At 42.5% G+C, this 19,862-nt stretch overlaps 1 protein-coding gene across 1 annotated transcript; it reads left to right on the top strand.

Annotated features, from left to right (window-relative positions):
• Positions 1 to 7,239: 7,239 nt before the first annotated feature.
• On the top strand, positions 7,240 to 13,794 carry HOXC11 (homeobox C11). The gene is made up of 2 exons (XM_063421018.1): positions 7,240 to 8,077; positions 12,517 to 13,794. The coding sequence occupies exons 1-2, from the start codon at positions 7,402 to 7,404 to the stop codon at positions 12,747 to 12,749; spliced, it is 909 nt and encodes a 302-aa protein (XP_063277088.1). The 5' UTR covers positions 7,240 to 7,401; the 3' UTR covers positions 12,750 to 13,794.
• Positions 13,795 to 19,862: the final 6,068 nt, after the last annotated feature.

The following is a 19,862-nucleotide window of genomic DNA, read 5'->3' as shown; positions in this document are numbered from 1 at the left end:
AATCTTTTCTTTGATTTTTATTTCGCTTTTTAGGGGGATTTTAAGTCCCCCCCACCCTCATTTGTTATTTTAATTTCCCTTTAAATCCCCTTTAACCCCATTTAAAATTATTTTTTTACCCTTTAAACTCCCCCAAACCCCATTATTTATTTTTTTTTTCCTATTTTTTCCTCCCCACACGAACCACGACAAAGAATCCTTTATTCCGACGCCGACAGAAAAACTCCTCGAGGCGAACTTGGGGCTGAAAAAATTGATTTAACTCCGGCTCGGGGCAAAAAAATAAAAAATTCAAATTTTCTTTGGGAAAAAATAAAAGAGGAAAAAGAAAAATAAAGATAAAATAAAGAAAAATAAAGAGAAAATAAAGAGAAAATAAAGAAGATTTATTGGGAAAAGTTCAAGTCCAGGCTTAACCGAAATCCGAATAAAGCTCGGCTGTTTCTGGGTTTGTTTTGGGACCTTCGAACATCCCCGAAAATCCCCAAATTCCGGAATTTTGGGGCTTTTCAGATTTGATATTTTTGGTGCTAAAAAAAGTGGGAATTGCTGGGATCAAAGCGGGAATTTGGGGCGATTTCCCTCAGATTTGGGGGTTTTGTTTTCCTGGGGGGGAATTTTGGGATTGGGGGAAGCTCCCGGTGGTGGAAATGGGGGGGAAAATGGGAATTTCCCGTTAATTTTGGGCGGGAGAAGGGAAAAATGGGAATTTTCCATTTATTTTGTATGTAAAAAGGGAAAATAGAGGATTTTCACATTAATTTTGGGTAGAGAAAAGGGGGAAAAAATGAGAATTTCCCATTAATTTGGGGTGGGAGAAGCCCCCGGTTGTGGGAATGGGAAAAAAAATTGAATTTCTCCTAAATTTGGAGGTTGGAAGGAGCCTCCAGGGGGAAAATCAGAGGGAAAAAAATGGGAATTTCGCAGGAATTAGTGACGAGGAGAAGCGCCCGGGTGTGGGACCGGGGAAAAATGGGAATTTCCGGATCATTTTGGGTGGAGTGAAGGTAAAAAAAAAAAAGGGATTTTCACCGGAATTTTGTGGTGGGGAGAAGCCCCCGATTGGGGGAATGGGGAGAAAAAAAGTGAATTTTGGTCTTTAATTGTGGAAAAGGCCCCGGGAAGCGGCGGCGCCTCCGATTCCATCCCCGCGGCACCGAAAAATCCCAAAAAACGGAAAATAAAAACCCAAAAACCCCTCCCGAATGGGGGAATTTAATTTGATCCACCCATGGCTTTGAAACCCCTGAAAATTCCGATTTTTCCCGCTTTTCCCGAGTTTTTTATTCCATTTATTCGCTTTATTCGCTTTATTCGCTTTATTCCCTTTTCCCCAGGCTGGGAGTGAGTCCTGGCCTGGCAAAGCCGGGATTAAGCCGCTCCCGGGGCTGAATTTTTATTGACTTTGGGGTTGATTTTTCCTTTTTCTTTTCTCTCCCGGTTTTTTTTCAGGCCCCGCTTTGTGGCGGCCGCTTCTGGTGGTCAAATTCAAGTGCTGGGGCCCCGCAGGAAGCGGCAAATCCCGCCCTAAGCCCGGCTTTAAACCCGAAACCCGCCCGTAAAACCCCAAACCCGCCTGTAAAACGCCAAACTCGGCTTTAAACTCAAAAACTCGACTTTAAAACTCAAAAACTCGGGTTTTAAACCCAAAAACTCGGGTTTTAAACCCCAAAATTCGGCTTTTAAACCCCAAATTCGTCTTTAAAACCCCCAAACCCACCTTCAAACCCGAAACCCGCCTTTAAACCCCAAAACTCGGGTTTTAAACCCCCAAACCGCGGATTTTAAACCCCAAAATTCGGCTTTTAAACCCCCAAACCCGCCTTCAAACCCCAAACTCGGCTTTTAAACTCAAAAACTCGGGTTTTAAACCCAAAAACTCGGGTTTTAAACCCCCAAAATTCGGCTTTTAAATCCCCAAACCCGGCTTCAAACCCGAAACCCGCCTTTAAAACCCCAAAACTCAGGTTTTAAACCCAAAAACTTGGGGTTTGAACCCCCAAAATTCGGCTTTTAAACCTCCAAAATTCGGCTTCAAAGTGCAAACCCGCCTTTAAAACCCCAAAACTCCGCTTTTAGGCCCCAAATTCCCGCCTTAATCCCGTCTTTAAACCCCTAAACCAGTCTTTAAAACTCCCCAACCCTGCTCAAACCCCCAAACCCCGCCTTTAAACCCAAAAAAATCCTCTTTGCACCCCAAAACGCGGCTTAAAAACCCCAAATCCCCTCCTCAAACCGGGCCTTAAATCCTAAAACCCAACTTTAAAACCCCAAATCCTCGCCTAAAACCCCGCTGTGAACCCCCCAAACCCGGCATTAAACCCTCAAACCTGGATTTAAACCCCCCCAAACCCGGCTCTAAACCCCCCAAACCCGGCTCTAAACCCCCGAAACCCGGCTCTAAACCCCCCCAAACCCGGCTCTGAACCCCCCAAACCCGGCTCAGAACCCCCCAAACTCAGCTCTAAACCCCCAAACCCGGCTCTAACCCCCCAAACCCGGCTCTGAACCCCCCAAACCCGGCTCTAAACCCCCCCAAACCCGGCTCTAAACCCCAAACCCGGCTCTAAACCCCCCAAACCCGGCTCTAACCCCCCAAACCCGGCTCTGAACCCCCCAAACCCGGCTCTAAACCCCAAACCCGGCTCTAACCCCCCCAAACCCGGCTCTAACCCCCCAAACCCGGCTCTGAACCCCCCAAACCCGGCTCTAACCCCCCAAACCCGGCTCTGAACCCCAAACCCGGCTCTAAACCCCCCCAAACTCAGCTCTAAACCCCAAACCCGGCTCTAACCCCCCCCCAAACCCGGCTCTGAACCCCCCAAACCCGGCTTTAACCCCCCCCAAACCCGGCTCTAACCCCAAACCCGGCTTTAAACCCCCCAAACCCGGCTCTAAACCCCCCAAACCCGGCTTTAACCCCCCCAAACCCGGCTCTAACCCCAAACCCGGCTCTAAACCCCTCCAAACCCGGCTCTAAACCCCAAACCCGGCTCTAAACCCCCCCCCCAAACCCGGCTTTAAACCCCTCCAAACCCGGCTCTAAACCCCAACCCCACCCTAGGCCCGACTTTAAATCCATTTTCCCCCTAAACTCCATCGCTTCTCCCCGCTCCCGAATGGTTCGCTCCGATTTTGGGGTTTTTTGGGTGTTTTTTTGAGGTTTTTTTTTTTGGTTTTTTGGGTTTTTTGGGCTTTCAGGATTTTAGGACGAGCTCAAATTCCCCCTCCGGCTCAAACCCCCGCGCTCGGAGCGCTCCGTGGGGTCTAAAAATCCCCAAAAAAGCGGATTTTAAACCATTTTTTCCCACTGTTTTAGAGGGAGTTGCTCCAGAGGTGTTAAAAAATAATAATTCCATAAAAAAATCCCTGAAGATCGTTAGTTCGGACTCCGGGATTAATATCGCCCCATAAAAACCCCGCTTAAAGCAGCGCTGACACTTTAATTAAAAGTTTTGCCCCAAAACGCCATTAAAAATAAAAATAAAATAAAATAATTTAAAAAGAGCGGATTAGGAACAGGGAGGAAAAAAAAAGAAATCCCTGTTCGGAGTGCGAGGGGGTTTTATTTGGTTTTATTTCGGGTTTTATTTGGATTTTTATTGGGACATTTCAGGGGGAAAAAAAAAAATTGGGATATTTATTTGTGTTTCAGTCCGCCCCGGTTCCTTGTAAAAAAAAAAAAAAAAGGATTTTATGGGAATGGGGAGGACAAAGCCGAAGGAAAAGGGAGGGGAAATCCCAAATTTAATGGGAATTTTGGGGGTCGGGAGGCTGCGGGTGAGGAAGGCGAAAACTCCCGGAATTCCCAATAAATCCCCCCAAAAAACACCAAAATTCCGCGAGTTTGGGAAGCGCCGCTGGAATTCCCTGGATTTTTTCTTTTCCTCGGGAATCTCGGGCTCTTTTCTCCATAAAAATTCAACTTTTCCCCCATTTTCCCCCCGCATTGCTGCGGAAATCCGGGATATTATCATTTATTTAATATATTTAATATATTTATTTTAATATATTTTATATATTTATTATATTTTATATATTTTAGACATCTCCGCTCCTCCAGGGAAGTTTTTTCTTCCCAAATTTCCCCACATTTTCCCAGGAATTCGGCAAAACCCCTTGGCAAAAAAACACAAACCCGGCTGAGGGGTGGAGGGGAGAGATCTGATATTTTGGGGTGAAATCCGGGGGATTTGGGGACGAAATTCGGATTATTCGGGGCGAAATTCTGATTGTTCGGGGTGGATTTGATACTTTGGGGTGAATTGGGGTTGAAATTCCGATTTCTCGGGGAAGGTTTTTTTATTTTGGGGTGAACTTCGGGTGATTTTGGGGTGAAATTCGGTTTATTTGGGGCGGATTTGATGTTTCGGGGTGAAATTCGGGGAATTCGGTGGTGAAATTCCCATTCTTTGGGGTGAAATTCCCATTTTTGGGACGGATTTGTCGTTTGGGGGTGAACTTGGGGGTGAAATTCCCATTTTTTGAGGCAGATTTTTCATTTTCTGCGGATATTTTGTGTCAGCGAGCGGAGCCAACCCCCGGCAGCCTCCGCGGCTTCTCCTGCTCCTGAGATTTCCCTTTTTTCCCTTTTTTCCCTTAAATTCCCCGCTCGATTTGGGACAAAATCCCCTCAAAAAAATCCGCTCCTCCCTCCCGTTTTTATTGGGAATTTTCATCTCTTCCCACCAAACCCCAGGCTGGGATAAACCCGAGGCAAATTCCGATTTTTTTACTCAATTCCATTCCAAAATTCCCTTTTTGAATTATTATTTTTTATTTCGGGGGTTCAAAAGGGAGAGCGGGAGGCGAAAATTCCCGAGGGACATCCTGGAAATTAAAAAAAAAATATTAAAAAACAATTTTAAAACCCAAAACCTCCGGGATTCACCGAGATTTTCTTTTTTTTCCACCGGGAGATGAAAGCGGCCGGAAAAGTTTCCCCTCCTCGGAATTCCCAGCGCGGGTGAAATCCCGATTTATCCCGATTTATCCCAAATTTATCCCGATTTATCCCGATTTATCCCGGGGAATTTCGCTCCCCAGAACCGCTGGAATTCGGCTTTTTCCAGGTGCGCGCCTTTCCCCGCCATTTCCGGAGGGATTTGGGTTTTTTTTCCCTAATTTTTTATTATTTTTAATTAAATTCGGGCGATTCTGCGGCGAACCCTCCCAATATTCGGGTTTTTGTGGTTTTTTTGGGATAAATTCCAGCGGGATGGGGATAGCGGTGGGTTCCAGGCGCGAGACAAACGACTTTAATCAGAATTCTCTTTTTTTTTAATTTTTAATTTTTAATTTTAATTTTAATTCGGGCATAAACGAGGGCAGCGCCGCCATCGATTGGCAATAAACCCGCGCATGAAATATTCAATTATTCAATACCGGGATAAATATTTCAGGGGGAAGGGGGAAGTTCGGAATGTTGATCAGGCAGCGATTTAATTCCTTTATTTTCCTGCAGAAACCGCGAATTCCGCGTCAAAATTCACCCAAAAAAACCTCGTTTAAAAATTCAGTACAATTTTCACCGAGACATTCATTCATAAATTCACTTTAAAATTAATTTTAAAATTAATTAAAGAACCCCGGGCCTGCTCCGGGGTTGAAGTTGGGGAAACTTCGCGCTCTGCCGAGCTGGAAATTTTCTTTTTTTCCCCATAAAAAGCATGTGGAGAAGGAGTAATTAGCGTTTGTTAGGGGCTTGTTAATTAGCGCTGAAATCCCGATTATTGGGGAAAAAACTCCCGAAAGTCCCGAGGTTTTTATGGAGCGAACCCGGAGCTGTTCCAGGGATGAGAAATGAGAATAAACAGAGGAAATAAAATGTTGATAAAAAAGGGAATTTCAGATTTTGGAGGGGAAAAAAGGGGAGAAAAGAGGGGAGGAAAAGAGAGGAGAAAGAAAAGAAATGGGGAAAAAGGGAAGGAAAAAGGAAAATAAACAGGAAAGGGAAGGAATAAAAAGGAAAAAGGGAGGAAAAAAGGGAAGGAAAAAGAAAATTAGAAAAGGGAAGAGGAAAAATGGGGAAAAAAAAGAAAAAGAGGAAGAAAGAGGGAAAAAAAAGAGCAAAAAGGGGAGAAGGAAAGAAAAGAGGGAGAGGAGAAAAAACCAAGAAAAATTTGGAATAAAAAGAAAAAGAGCGGGAAGAGAGGGGGAGAGAGAAGAAAAAAAAAACAGGAAAGGGGAAAAGAGAGAAAAAAACAAGAAAATTTTGGAAGAAAAGGGAAAGAGCGAGAGGAGAGGGAATAAAAGAGCAAAAAGCGGGGAAAGAGGGAAAAAACCAAGAAAAAATAGGAAGGAAAAGGAAAAAGTGCGAGAAGAGAGGGGAGAGAGAAGAAAAAGAACAAGAAAAGGGGAAAGAGGGAAAAAATAAGATTAAAATTGGAAGAGAAAAGAACGAGAAGAGAGGAAAAAAGAACAAGAAGGGAGAGAGAGAGAAAAAAAATAAATATTTGGAATAAAAAGAAAAAGAGTGAGAAAAGAGAAGGGAAAAGAGCACGAGAAGGGGAAAGAGAGGGAAAACACAAGAAATATTTGGAATAAAATGAAAAAGAGCGAGAAAAGAGAGGGGGAAAGAGCACGAGAAGGGGAAAGAGAGGAAAAAACACAAGAAATATTTGGAATAAAAAGAAAAAGAGAGAGGAAAGAGAGGAGAAAAGCGCACGAGAAGGGGAAAGAGAGGAAAAAACACAAGAAATATTTGAAATAAAATTAAAAAGAGAGAGAAAAGAGAGGAGAAAAGCGCACGAGAAGGGGAAAGAGAGGAAAAAACACAAGAAATATTTGGAATAAAAAGAAAGAGTGAGAAAAGAGAGGAGAAAAGAGCACGAGAAGGGGAAAGAGAGGGAAAACACAAGGAAATTTTGGAATAAAATGAAAAAGAGCGAGAAAAGAGAGGAGAAAAGCGCACGAGAAGGGGAAAGGGAGCGGAGCCCGCAGCCCCCGAGGGGGGGAGGGGGCCGGGAGCCCCCAAATCCGCGGCCGGGTTTGTTCGGCGGGGCCGGGCCGGGACCCCCGGCGCTGTCCCCGAGCGCGGCCCATAAATGACATTTTCTACTCGGGCATCACGTGGCGCTCGCCCAGCGGCTGAGAGCGAGCCCGCGTCATCTTCGCCTCCCCAAAAATTTATTTCATTTATTTTTTTTTTCTCTCTCTCTCCCCTTTCCCACCCTCCTCGCCTCGGCTTTTCCCTCCCCCCACCCTCCCCCTCCTCTTTTTTTTTTTTTTTTTTTTTTTTTAAGGAAAAAAAAAAAGAGAGAGAGGAGAAGAGAGGGAGGAAAAAAAATTAAAAAAAAAAAAAACCACCCCGTCTCAACCCCGAGCAGCGCGCGGCTTTCATATAAAAAAACAAAACCCCCTCGAAAAAAAGCCCCATTTCCCCCCAAAGCCGCCCCCGGGATGTTCAACTCGGTGAACCTGGGCAACTTCTGCTCGTCGCAGGCGCGCAAGGAGCGCGGCGGCGGCGGCGGCGGCGGCACCGGCGGGGATTTCGCGGAGCGCTCCAACCTTTACCTGCCCGGCTGCGCCTACTACGTGCCCGAGTTCCCCGCGGTGCCGCCGTTCGCCCCGGCGCGGCAGATCCCGGGCTACCCGTACCCCGCCGTGCCCCGGGAGGTGCCCCCGTACGCGCTGGAGCCCCCCGGGAAGTGGCGCGGGAATTACGCGCCCTGCTACGCGGAGGAGCTGATGCACCGCGAGTGCCTCCCGCCCGCCGCCGAGGCGCTGCTCAAGGGCGACGGCGCCTTCCACCATCACCATCATCATCATCACCACCACCAGCAGCCCCCGCCCGGCCCCGGCGCCGCCGCGGCCCCGCCGCCGCCGCCGCCCGCGGGGTTTTACCCGGCCGTGGGCAAGAGCTCGGTGCTGCCGCAGGGCTTCGATCGATTCTTCGAGAACGCCGCGCTGGGCGAGGGCGCGCCCGGCAGGGCGGGAGAGGCGCGGGGCGCGGAGGGGAACGCGCGAGAGGAGGAGGAGGAGGAGGAAGAGGAGGAGGAGGAGAGCGCCAAGCCCGGCTCGGCCTCGGCGTCCTCCGCGGCGGGGGCCAAGGAGGGCTCCAAGAGCGGCGCTCAGAGTAGGTAGAGCCGGGCTTAACCCCGGAGCGGGGTGGGGAGGCAGAGCCGGGTTTAACCCCGGAGCGGGGTGGGGAGGCAGAGCCGGGTTTAACCTCGGAGTGGGATGGAGACAGAGCCGGGCTTAACCCAGGAGCGGGGTCGGGAGGCAGAGCCGGGCTTAACCCCGGAGCGGGGTGGGGAGGTAAAGCCGGGTTTAACCTCGGAGCGAGGGGAGAGGCAGAGCCGGGTTTAAGCTCGGAGTGGGATGGAGACAGAGCCGGGTTTAAGCTCGGAGCGGGATGGAGGCAGAGCCGGGCTTAACCTCGGAGCGGGGTGGGGAGGTAAAGCCGGGTTTAACCTCGGAGCGAGGGGAGAGGCAGAGCCGGGTTTAAGCTCGGAGTGGGATGGAGACAGAGCCGGGTTTAACCTCGGAGCGAGGGGAGAGGTAGAGCCGGGCTTAACCTCGGAGCGAGGGGGGGCCCAGCCCGGCCGGGCTTTGCCGGGTCGAGCTTTTTTATGTGCGGTTTTATAAGCGCGCCCGGGATTTTATGGGGAGCTCCGGAGCTCTTTCTTCTTCTCCTCTTTTTGTTTTTACGATGGCGGAAAAAAAAAAAATAAAAGAGAGCTGGGAGAACCGAAAAAAAAAAAAAAAGAAAAGAAAAGAAAATCTAAACTGGAGGCGCGGAGCGCGGCCGCTGCTCTCCCCCTCTCTCGGCGGAGTCTGTGAAATTTTAAAAGCGCGGCCGAGTGACAAAAATTAACTTTGATCATGAACTTACACGGGCGTGTTAAAGGCTCGCGGCTGCCGGGGGTAAAACGCAATTGGGCAGAACGCGCCGGGGCCGCCGCGCTTCCCCCGCGCCGTTCGGGGCTCTTTTCTTAATTATTTTTTAATTAAAACTCTCTGGCGAGCCCCCTGTCCCCGGGCGGGCGCGGGGCCGAGGGAGGAACCGGCGGGACCGGGGGCAGAAAAGGAGAATTTTCCTGGAATTCTTCCCCTCCCGAGCGGGGCTTTTGTCAGGAGAGGATGCCCGGCTCCTCCGAGTCGGCTCAAACGTGGATTTATATTTTATTTTATTTTATTTTATTTTATTTTATTTTATTTTATTTTATTTTATTTTATTTTATTTTATTTTATTTTATTTTATTTTAGCTTTATTTTGCTTTATTTTGCTTTATTTATTTTATTTTATTTTTGCTTTATTTTGCTGTATTTTTCTTATTTTGCTTTATTTTATTTTGCTTTATTTATCTTATTTTGCTTTATTTATTTATTTTATTTTATTTTGCTTTATCTTATTTTGCTTTATTTATTTAATTTACTTTATTTTGCTTTATTTTGCTTTATTTTATTTTCCTTTATTTTTATATTTTTAAATGTTTATACTTTAAATTTTTTAAAATTTTAATTTTTATTTTATTTTGGCCTTCCCCCCCCTTCTCGAGCTCCCAAATCCCGGGAACCGGGGCCGCTTTTGGGGCACTTTCGGAGGTTTTTGGGCTCTCCCGGATCCCCCCGGTTTCGCTTCCTTCCCTCGCGTGTGTGGCGCGGGCTGGGTTTAATCAAAGCCTCGTGCGGAGCTCTTTGATCCCCGCTCCCTCCTTAAGCCCGGCTCAAACCCCCCAAACCCGGCTTTTCTCCAAAAACCCCAAATCTGCCCTAAACCCTGCCCGGGGTGAGAAAAATCCCCAAAATCCGCTCTGACAGCGCCCCGCGCCCGCCCAAAAATCCGAATTTTCCGCGCTCCCACCGCGGCTTTGGGGGGTGTTGATTCATTTTGGGGATATTTATTCGATTTTTGGGTATTTCTTCCTTTTCGTGGTTTTATTCCTATTGGGGGATTTTTATTCCCTCGGGATATTTGTTCATTTTTGGGGTGTTTATTCATTTTTGGGGTATTTGTTCCTTTTTGGGGTTAATTATTCTTTTTGGGGTTAATTATTCCTTTTGGGGTTGCCTATTCTTTATTCCTTTTGGGGTTTTAATTATTCATTTTTGGGGTATTTGTTCCTTTGGGGGGTTAATTATTCCTTTTGGGGGTTAATTATTCCTTTTGGAGTTGCCTATTCTTTGTTCCTTTTGGGGTTTTAATTATTCTTTTTGGGGTTAATTATTCATTTTTGGGGTATTTATTCCTTTTGGGGGTTAATTATTCTTTTGGGGTGAATTATTCCTTTTGGGGGTTAATTTTTCATTTTGGGGTTACCTGTTCTTTATTCCTTTTTGGGGTGTTTATTCCTTTTGGGGTTCTCCAGCCTTTTCGGGATTTATTCTTTATTTCAGGACATTTATTCATTTTTGGGGGTTAATTATTCTTTTTTGGGGTTAATTATTCCTTTTGGGGGTTAATTATTCCTTTTGGGGGTTAATTATTCCTTTTGGGGTTAATTATTCCTTTTGGGGGTTAATTTTTCATTTTGGGGTTAATTATTCTTTACTTCTTTTGGGGGTTAATTATTCCTTTTGAGGGTTAATTATTCCTTTTGGGGGTTAATTATTCCTTTTGGGGTTTCCTCTTCTTTATTCCTTTTTGGGGTATTTATTCCTTTCGGGATTTATTCTTTATTTCAGGACATTTATTCCTTTTTGGGGTATTTATTCCTTTCGGGATTTATTCTTTATTTCAGGATATTTATTCCTTTTTGGGGTATTTATTCCTTTTTGGGATGTTTATTCCTTTTGGGGTTCTCCATCCCTTTTTTGGGATTTATTCTTTATTTCAGGACCTTTCTCCCTTTTCGGGCTCCCCATCCCCTTTAGGAATTATTAATTATTTCGGGATAATTATCCCTTTTCTGGGCCATCCACCGTTTTTGGGGTAATTCATTATTTCGGGATATTTCTCCCTTTTGGGGCTCCCCACCCTTTTTAGGATTATTAATGATTTCAGGATAATTATCCCATTTTGGGGCGATCCATTCCTTTTGGAATTAATAATTATTTCAGGATAATTATCCTATTTTGGGGCGATCCATTCCTTTTGGAATTAATAATTATTTCAGGATAATTATCCCATTTTGGGGCGATCCGTCCCTTTTGGAATTAATAATTATTTCAGGATATTCCTCCCTTTCTAGGCTTTCCACCCCTTTTTGGGATTATTCATCATTTCAGGAGATTTCTCCTTTTTTTGTGCTCCCCACCCCTTTTGGAATAATTCATTTTTTCGGGATATTTCTCCATTTCTAGGTTTTCCACCCCTTTTTGGAATTATTCATCATTTCACGACATTTCCCCCTTCTTACATTTTTTAACAATTAATTTTTCAGGATAATTCTCTCTTTTTCAGGCCACCCCATTCCCTTTAAGACAAATAATTCATTTTTAAGGAGAATTCTCCCTTTTTTAGGCTCCCCATCCTTTCCCAGCCCCGTTAACCCTTCCAGGACCTTCCCCCACCCTTTTCAACAACGTTAACCCTTTCAGGACCACCCCCCACCCATTTCAGCCCCATTAACCCTTTCAGGACCTTTCTCCCACCCTTTTCAACAACGTTAACCCTTTCAGGACCTTCCCCCACCCCTTCCCAGCTCCATTAACCCTTTCAGGACCACCCCCCACCCATTTCAGCCCCATTAACCCTTTCAGGACCCCCATTTCAGCCCCATTAACCCTTTCAGGACCCCCATTCCAGCCCCATTAACCCTTTCAGGACCACTCTCCCCCCCTTCCCAGCCCCATTAACCCTTTCAGGACCCCCATTTTAGCCCCATTAACCCTTTCAGGACCTTTCTAGCCCTATTAACCCTTTCAGGACCCCCATTTCAGCCCCATTAACCCTTTCAGGACCACCCCCCACCCATTTTAGCCCCATTAACCCTTTCAGGACCTTCCCCTCCCCTCTTCCAGCCCCATTAACCCTTTCAGGACCTTCCCCCACCCCTTTCTAGTCCCATTAACCCTTTCAGGACCTTTCTAGCACCATTAACCCTTTCAGGACACCCATTTCATCCCCATTAACCCTTTCAGGACCTTCCCCCACCCCTTTCCCAGCCCCGTTAACCCTTTCAGGACCTTCCCCCACCCCTTTCTAGTCCCATTAACCCTTTCAGGACCACCCCCCACCCATTTCAGCCCCATTAACCCTTTCAGGACCACTCTCCCCCCCTTTCCAGCCCCATTAACCCTTTCAGGACTCCCATTTCATCCCCATTAACCCTTTCAGGACCCCCATTTCAGCCCCATTAACCCTTTCAGGACCCCCATTCCAGCCCCATTAACCCTTTCAGGACCCCCATTCCAGCCCCATTAACCCTTTCAGGACCCCCATTCCAGCCCCATTAACCCTTTCAGGACCTTCCCCACCCATTTCAGCCCCATTAACCCTTTCAGGACCCCCATTTCAGCCCCATTAACCCTTTCAGGACCCCCACTCCAGCCCCATTAACCCTTTCAGGACCCCCATTCCAGCCCCATTAACCCTTTCCCTCCCTCTCCCCCCGTTTTTTCCCGCTCCAGGCGCCCCCAGGACGCGGAAGAAGCGCTGCCCCTACTCCAAATTCCAGATCCGCGAGCTGGAGCGGGAATTTTTCTTCAACGTTTACATCAACAAGGAGAAGCGGCTGCAGCTGTCGCGGATGCTGAACCTGAGCGACCGCCAGGTGAAAATCTGGTTCCAGAACCGGCGCATGAAGGAGAAAAAGCTCAGCCGGGACCGCCTGCAGTATTTCTCGGGGAACCCCTTGTTGTGAGGGAAAACCTCAAAGAAAAAGAAATTTCCTTTTTTTTTTTTTTTTTTTTTTTTTTTTTTTTTTTTTTTTGTCGCTGTCTCAATTTTTTTTGTGGTTTTTTTCCCCCTCCTTATTTTCAAGGACTTGAACTCTACGGACTTTATTTAATTTTTATTTTTTTTTCCCCACCATTTTATTATTTTTTTTCCTCTCCCCGGACAGCTTGGGATCCTTTTTGAATGTGTATATATATAATATTATATTATTATATTGTTATTTTTATTTTTATTTTTTGTTCTCCTTCAGGCGCACACGGGAATTTCGGCTCAGCCGCGGGGCTGCCCTGAGGGTTTCACTGAAAAACCCCAAAAAACCCCAAAAAATTCCCCTGCAGGGCCAAATCCCCAAATCTGGGGCCTCCCAGGACCCAAAAATGAGAATTTTAGTCCCCAAAAATCCCCAAATCTCCGCGTTTTTAGAGGAATCCCCCTCTGTGCGTGCCCAGCCCGGGGTTTGGGGCAGAAAAATCCCAATTCCGCCAAACCCGCGGGGTTTGTGCAGAAATCCCGGCGCGTTTTCATTCCCCGCTCTGATTTTATTTTATTTGATTTTATTTTATTGTCGTTGCTTTTCGGGAAAAGGGAGGCGAAGAAAAAGAAGAGGAGAGGGAGAAGAGGTTTAAAAACTCCCGGAAAAGGTGAATAAAGGCACGCAAGGCGTTCGTGTGTGTGTAAAGCGGAATAAAGACGTTGGGCCTGTTCTCCATCAGGGTTTTATTTGACATTTTATAGGAATTCCCTCTCGTTAAGGCCTCCCTGCGGTCCTTGTGGGCCGGGGCTTCCCTGAATTCAGGAATTTCCTCCTCCCCGGCCCGGATTCCCCGGGATTCGCCCCAAATTTCCGCCCCCGAGCTCGGCCTGGGGAGCGGCGGCCACTGGGAATTTATTGGTTATTTATTTTTATTTTATTTGAATTGAAATGCTGTTTTTATTTTTTATTTTTTAATTTTTATTTTGAATTTTATATTTATTTTGGTCTTAGTTATTTTATTTTATTTTATTTATTTTATTTTATTTTATTTTATTTTATTTTATTTTATTTTATTTTATTTTAATTTATTTTATTTTATTTTATTTTATTTTATTTTATTTTATTTTATTTTATTTTATTTTATTTTATTTTTATTTTTATTTTTTCATTATTCTATTTTAATTTCTTTTTATTTTATTATTTTCTTTTTCTTTTTATTTCTTTTTGATTTTATTATTTTATTTTCATTATCATTATTTTAAAAATTATTATTCCTATTCCTCTTCTTATCCTTATCCTTATTATGATTATTATTATTCCTATCCTTATCCTTCTCATTATTATTCCCATTATTCTAATCATTCTTATTATTTTTATTATTCTTATTATTCTATCCCATTCCCATTCCCATTTTATTACAATCACAACAATAATTATTAATTTTTTATTATTTTCCCCAGTATTTTTGCCTCCCTACTCCTCTCCCATTTTCCCTCCATCTTCTTTAATTTTTTTAAAATTAAATTAGGTTTAAATTTAGAATTAGAATTAAATTCCCCCTCCTCTTTTTTTTTTTTTTTTTTAAACCTTTCCAGGCCCTCTCTCTCCTTTAAAAAAATATTTTAAAAATTGAAAATACGGCCGAAATCAACCCAAAAATCGGCGGAACCTCGGTCAAGGATGCCCAAACTCCAAAGGCAAAGTCAAGTTTTCCCCGCGGAAATCGAAACAAGTTCACAGCCACAAAGTGAATTTTTCCCCCGCTTTTTGTTGTTTTTCTCGCAGTTTTTTGTTGTTTTTGGGAGGACAAAGGCTCCGGGTTTGGTGGAAAAAACTCCAATTCCGGGGCTGGTGAGGATTTTATGGAGTTTAGGGGGGATAAAAGAGGAGGAAAAGCCCTAAAAAAAGAAAAAAATCCCATTTATTCCATTTTTTTCGCGTGTTCCTGTAAAATTCTCGCCTCCCTTGAAAAGCGCGGCGCTGTTAAACCAGGAAAAAACAACAAAAAACCCCAAAATAACCCCAAAAAATCAAAAAAACAACAAAACCCCTTTGATGGCGGCCTCGGATTTTATGGGACAAAATATGGAGGAGAAAAAAAACCACAAAAATCCGCCGGGTTCGCGCCCGTCCCAATTAAACGGCAATTAAACCCAAATTAAATCCAAATTAAACCCAAATGAAATCCAAGCGCGCTCCGAGCGAGAGCTCGGAGGGATCAGCCAGGGATGGTTCTGATTAAAAAGGAAAAAAAAAAGGAATTTTTGGGCTTTATTTATCTCGAATTCTCTTTATTTCTTTAATTATCTTTAATTATGTTTAATTATCTGTATTTATCTGTATTTATCTGTATTTATCTTGGTTTTTATCGCTTCTACCGGACCCAAAACCTGAAAAAAAATTCGATTTTAGCCTCCGGGAGGGCGATTTTTGGAGGGGGAAAATGAAAATAAAGGCGCAGATCTGAGGCCGCGGCCCGGGGGGAAATGCCAAAAACAAAATAAAGCCCAAAAACTTAATAAGGATTTAAAAAAAATGTTTTAAAAGCTAAAAAAAAGGGGGAAAGCCCGAAAATAGCAATTTTTTAGAAGAAAAAATGGTAAGAAAAGCAAAAATCAGCACTTTTTGAGAGGCAAAGTAAAGCACAGAGGATGCAAAAAAAATAAAAAGCAAAAAGCAAAAAAACCCCAAAGAAAAGCGAATAATAATAATAATAATAATAATAATAAAAAAGAACAAACAAATATTTTGAACCCCCCCAATTTTTTTAAAGAGGAAAAAAAAAAAAGAAAAAAAAAAGGCCAAAATAGAGCAGAGAAATCACAGAAAAATCAAAATAAAAGCCAAAAAAAAAGCTTTAAAAAAACCAAAATAAAGCAAAATAAAGCGGGAAAAAATTTAAAAAAAAAATCTCAAAGAAAATAAATAAAATGAATGAAATCCCGAGCTCCCCAATCCCGGTTTTTCCCCCCAATCCCGGTTTTTTCCCGGGATCCGGGACGATCCCGCCCCGTCTAGACACGGCCATAAAGGGGCCCTAAAGCGAATTTCGGTAATCACCGTCTGCATCCGCCCTCCGCATCTGCCCCGGCCCCTTTAATTCACATTGATTTTCTCTTTTCCCCTTTTTCCCCCTTTAATTCACATTTATTTTCTGTTTTTTCCCCTTTTCCCCCTTTAATTCACATTTATTTTCTGTTTTTTCCCCTTTTCCCCCTTTAATTCACATTTATTTTCTGTTTTTTCCCCTTTTCCCCCTTTAATTCACATTTATTTTCTGTTTTTTCCCCTTTTCCCCCTTTATTTCACATTTATTTTCTCTTTTCCCCCCTTTTTTTTCCAATTTCCCCCTTTATTTCACATTTATTTTCTCCTTTTTCCCCCTTTTCCCCCCTTTAATTCACATTTATTTTCTCTTTTTTCCCCTTTTTCCCTTTTCCCCCCTTTAATTCACATTTATTTTCTCTTTTTCCCCCCTTTTTTCCAATTTCCCCCTTTATCTCACATTTATTTTCTGGTTTTTTCCCCCTTTAATTCACATTTATTTTCTGTTTTTCCCCCCTTTCCCCTTTAATTCACATTTATTTTCTGGTTTTTCCCCTTTTTTCCCCTTCTCCCCCTTTCTTCCCCATTTCCCCCCTTATTTCCCTTTTTTCCCTTTTTTTCATTTTTTTTCATTTTTTTACTTTTTTTTTCTTTTTTTTTTTTTCATTTTTTTTCATTTCTTTTTCATTTTCCCATTCCCTCTATTTTCCCTTTCCCCCTTTTTTCTCTCCTCTTTTTTCCAATTTCCCCTTTTTTTCCCATTTCCCTCCTTTCCCCCCATTTTCCCATTATTCTCAATTTCCCCCTCTTTTTCCCCAATTCCTCCCCTCTTTTCCCTTTTTATTCAAATTTTTCCATTTTCCCCCCTTTTCTCCTTTTCTCGCTGTTTCCCCCCTCGATAAAACCTCAGCCCCAAAGTTATTTTATTTTATTTTATTTTATTTTATTTTATTTTATTTTATTTTATTTTATTTTATTTTATTTTATTTTATTTTATTTTATTTTATTTTTTATATTTTATTTTATTTTATTTTATTTTTTATATTTTATTTTATTTTATTTCGGGTTTTTTTTCCCCCCAAGGCTGTAAAATCCGAATTTATGGAGCGTGGGGCTCCGTGTAGGAAGAGGCTCGTTAATGTTCCAGGGAAAAAAGGGAGGGAAAAATGGGGAAAAAATGGGAAAAAATGGGAAAAATGGGAAAAAATGGGGAAAAAAAAGGGGGAAAAATTGGAAAAAATGAGGAAAAAATGGGAAAATGGGAAAAAATGGGGAAAATGGGAAAAAATGGGGGGAATGGGGAAAAATGAGGAAAAAAATGGGAAAAAAGGGGGAAAAATGGGGAAAAAGGGGAAATATGGGGAAAAATGGGAAAAAAATGGGGAAAAATGGGAAAAAAATGGGAAAAAATGGGGAAAAATGGGAAAAAAGGGGGGAAAAAAAGGGGGGAAATGGGAAAAAATGGGGAAAAATGGAAAAAAATGGGAAAAAAATGGGAAAAAAAGGGGAAAATGGGGAAAATGGGGAAAATGGGGAAAAAATGGGGGGACAAAAGGGGAAAAAATGGGAAAATGGGGAAAAAAGGGGAAAAAAAGGGGAAAAAATGAGGAAAAAATGGGAAAAAAATGGGGAAAAATGGGAAAAAAGGGGAATTCGGGCTGGGGAGAAGCGGGAGCAGAGAGGAAAAAAAAAACATTAAAAAAAATCAAAATACGTCAAATTTCTCCGAATTCCCGCGATTCTGGGTGGGAAAAACTGGAATTTTGGTGTCTTTGAACTTCAGGGGAGTCAAGTCCGTCACCTTTGACCCCCGAGGCTCCGCCCCGGCCGGGGGGGCCCAAATTCGCTTTTTTTTCACCCAAAATTCCCCCCCGGGCTTGACCTCGGCGTTGGGGATAAAACCGCGTTTATGGCTCGGGCCGGTGTAAAACTTTTACAGGCGAATTTTATCAATTTCGGGATTTCCCTGCTTTTTTATTATTATTTTTAATTATTATTCCTGACAGGTTTATTCCTAGGTTTGAAATTTTATTTAATTTCTATTTTTTTTCTGAATATTATTTTAAATTCTTAATTTTAAAATCATGTTTTATTCCCTTTTTGTTATTTTTATTATTTTTTTATTATTATTTTTATTATTTTATTGTTGTGTTTTATTATTTTATTCTTATTTTTTATTATTTTTATTCTTATTTTTTATTATTTTATTCTTATTTTTATTATTTTTAAATTAATTTTAAATTCAATTTTCTATTCCTTATTTATTCCTGTTTCTATTCCTATTTTTTAAATATTCCCTTTTTTATTCCTATATTTTATTCCTATTTTCATCCCTCTCTTTTTAAATTCCCGTTTTATAAATCCTTTTTAATCCTATTATTCTTAATTTCTTTGGGTTTTTTGTCCTATTTATTTTCAATTCCCATTTTTATTTTATTTTTAAACCCCGGTTATTTTAATTCCTGTTTTTTAAAATTTCTATTTTTCAAAAATCCTCTTTATTTTTTAATTCCTATTTATTTTTCCCTCTTTCCCAGAGCATTTTTGGGCCTTTTCTCATCGTAACAAAAATCTCCCTCCTGGGCCTGGGCCCTGCGTTAATTAACCCCGCGTTAATTAATTAATAATCAATTAATTCCGCTAAATTCCCGCCCCGATCCGCGGGGATTTTCCACCCCAAAGTTCCTGGGAGGGAGCGGCTCCGGGGGAAGATTTTGGGTTGAAAAATGGGGAATTAAATTGAATTTTTTGGGATAATTCGGGGGAGGTTTGGGTTCAAAAAAAAGGAAATTCAGGATTTAAAAATTCCCGATTTTCGGAGCTTTCCCGGCCGGAGCTGGGACGGGGCAAAGGCGAAAAAAGGGAAAAAAATTCCCCTTTTTTGGGAAAAAATCGCTTTTTCTGGGAAAAAATGCCTTTTTTGGGGGCGGAAAATGGCTTTTTCTGGGGAAAAAAATCGCTTTTTCTGAGAAAAATTGGCTTTTTTTGGGGCGGAATTCGCTTTTTCTGGGAAAAAAAAATCGCTTTTTTTGAGCGGATCCCTGCGGGAATTCCCGGATTTGGGGGAGCTGGGAGGGATTTGGGGATTTTGGGGATAAATGGAATTTGGCCTCGGAATTTGGGGGAAATCGCGGCGAATTTGGGTTTTTTTGAGGAGATTCGCGGCTGGAATATTGGGAATCCACCGGGAAAAAAAATTAAAAATAAAATATATTAATAAAAGGAGAAGAGAGGGAATTTTTGGGGAAGAAAATCCCGGATTTGGGGCTCAATAAACTCCAAAATTCAATTTTTAAAGCGCTTTCACCCCAATTAAAAATGATCCGACTCAAAATTGGAGAAGAAAGAGGCGAGAGTGGAAAATTAATGAATAAATGGAAAATTAAATAAAGGAAGAGGTAAATAAAATAAAATAAATAGGTGGGGGAAAAAAGAAGAAATAAGTCGAGAAATCAATGAATAAATGGAGAAATAAATAAATATAGAGAGAAATAGGGAATTAAATAGAGAAATAGAGAATTAAATAGAGAAATAGAGAATTAAATAGAGAAATAGAGAATTAAATAGATAATTAAATAGAGAAATAAATAGAGAAGTAAATAGGAAATAAATAGAGAAATAAATAGGAAATAAATAGAGAAATAAATAGGAAAGAATTCCCCTCAAATAAAAAGAGAAATCGCCTCTTAAAATACAAAATAAAACCAGAAAATAGGCCCGGAAAATAAAGATATACCCAAAAAAAATCAAAATACACCCCCCAAAAAATGAAATTATGGCCCCCAAAAAATCAATTTACAGCCCCAAAATTAAAGAACTATGAAGAGGAAATGAAGGAGGTTTTGGGGAGGGAAATGCGGCATTTACAAGGGGTTAAAAATGGGTGAAAAATGCGAATTTCCGCGGGTTTTACCCCAAAATGGCGGCGCGGGAGCTCCGGGGATGCTCCGCAGATGCGAATTCCACCAAAACCGCGGGAATGCGCCTGGAATGCTCCGGGCGCTTTCATCGGGAATTCCCCGCAAAATCCAGCAAAAAAAAGCGAATTTTGGGGCCAAA

Source organism: Prinia subflava, chromosome 34 (genome assembly GCF_021018805.1).
Source record: "Prinia subflava isolate CZ2003 ecotype Zambia chromosome 34, Cam_Psub_1.2, whole genome shotgun sequence".
NCBI classification, from domain to species: Eukaryota; Metazoa; Chordata; class Aves; order Passeriformes; family Cisticolidae; genus Prinia; species Prinia subflava.
The sequence above is the reverse complement of the archived record's forward strand: the minus strand, read 5'-3'. Positions and strand labels throughout refer to the sequence as shown.

Excerpts from the sequence above, each read along its gene's own strand:
- HOXC11 (XM_063421018.1), top strand. The coding sequence starts at position 7,402 with ATGTTCAACTCGGTGAACCTGGGCAACTTCTGCTCGTCGCAGGCGCGC. Across the intron at positions 8,078-12,516 it reads CTCCAAGAGCGGCGCTCAGA|GCGCCCCCAGGACGCGGAAG; the intron begins GTAGGTAGAGCC and ends TTCCCGCTCCAG.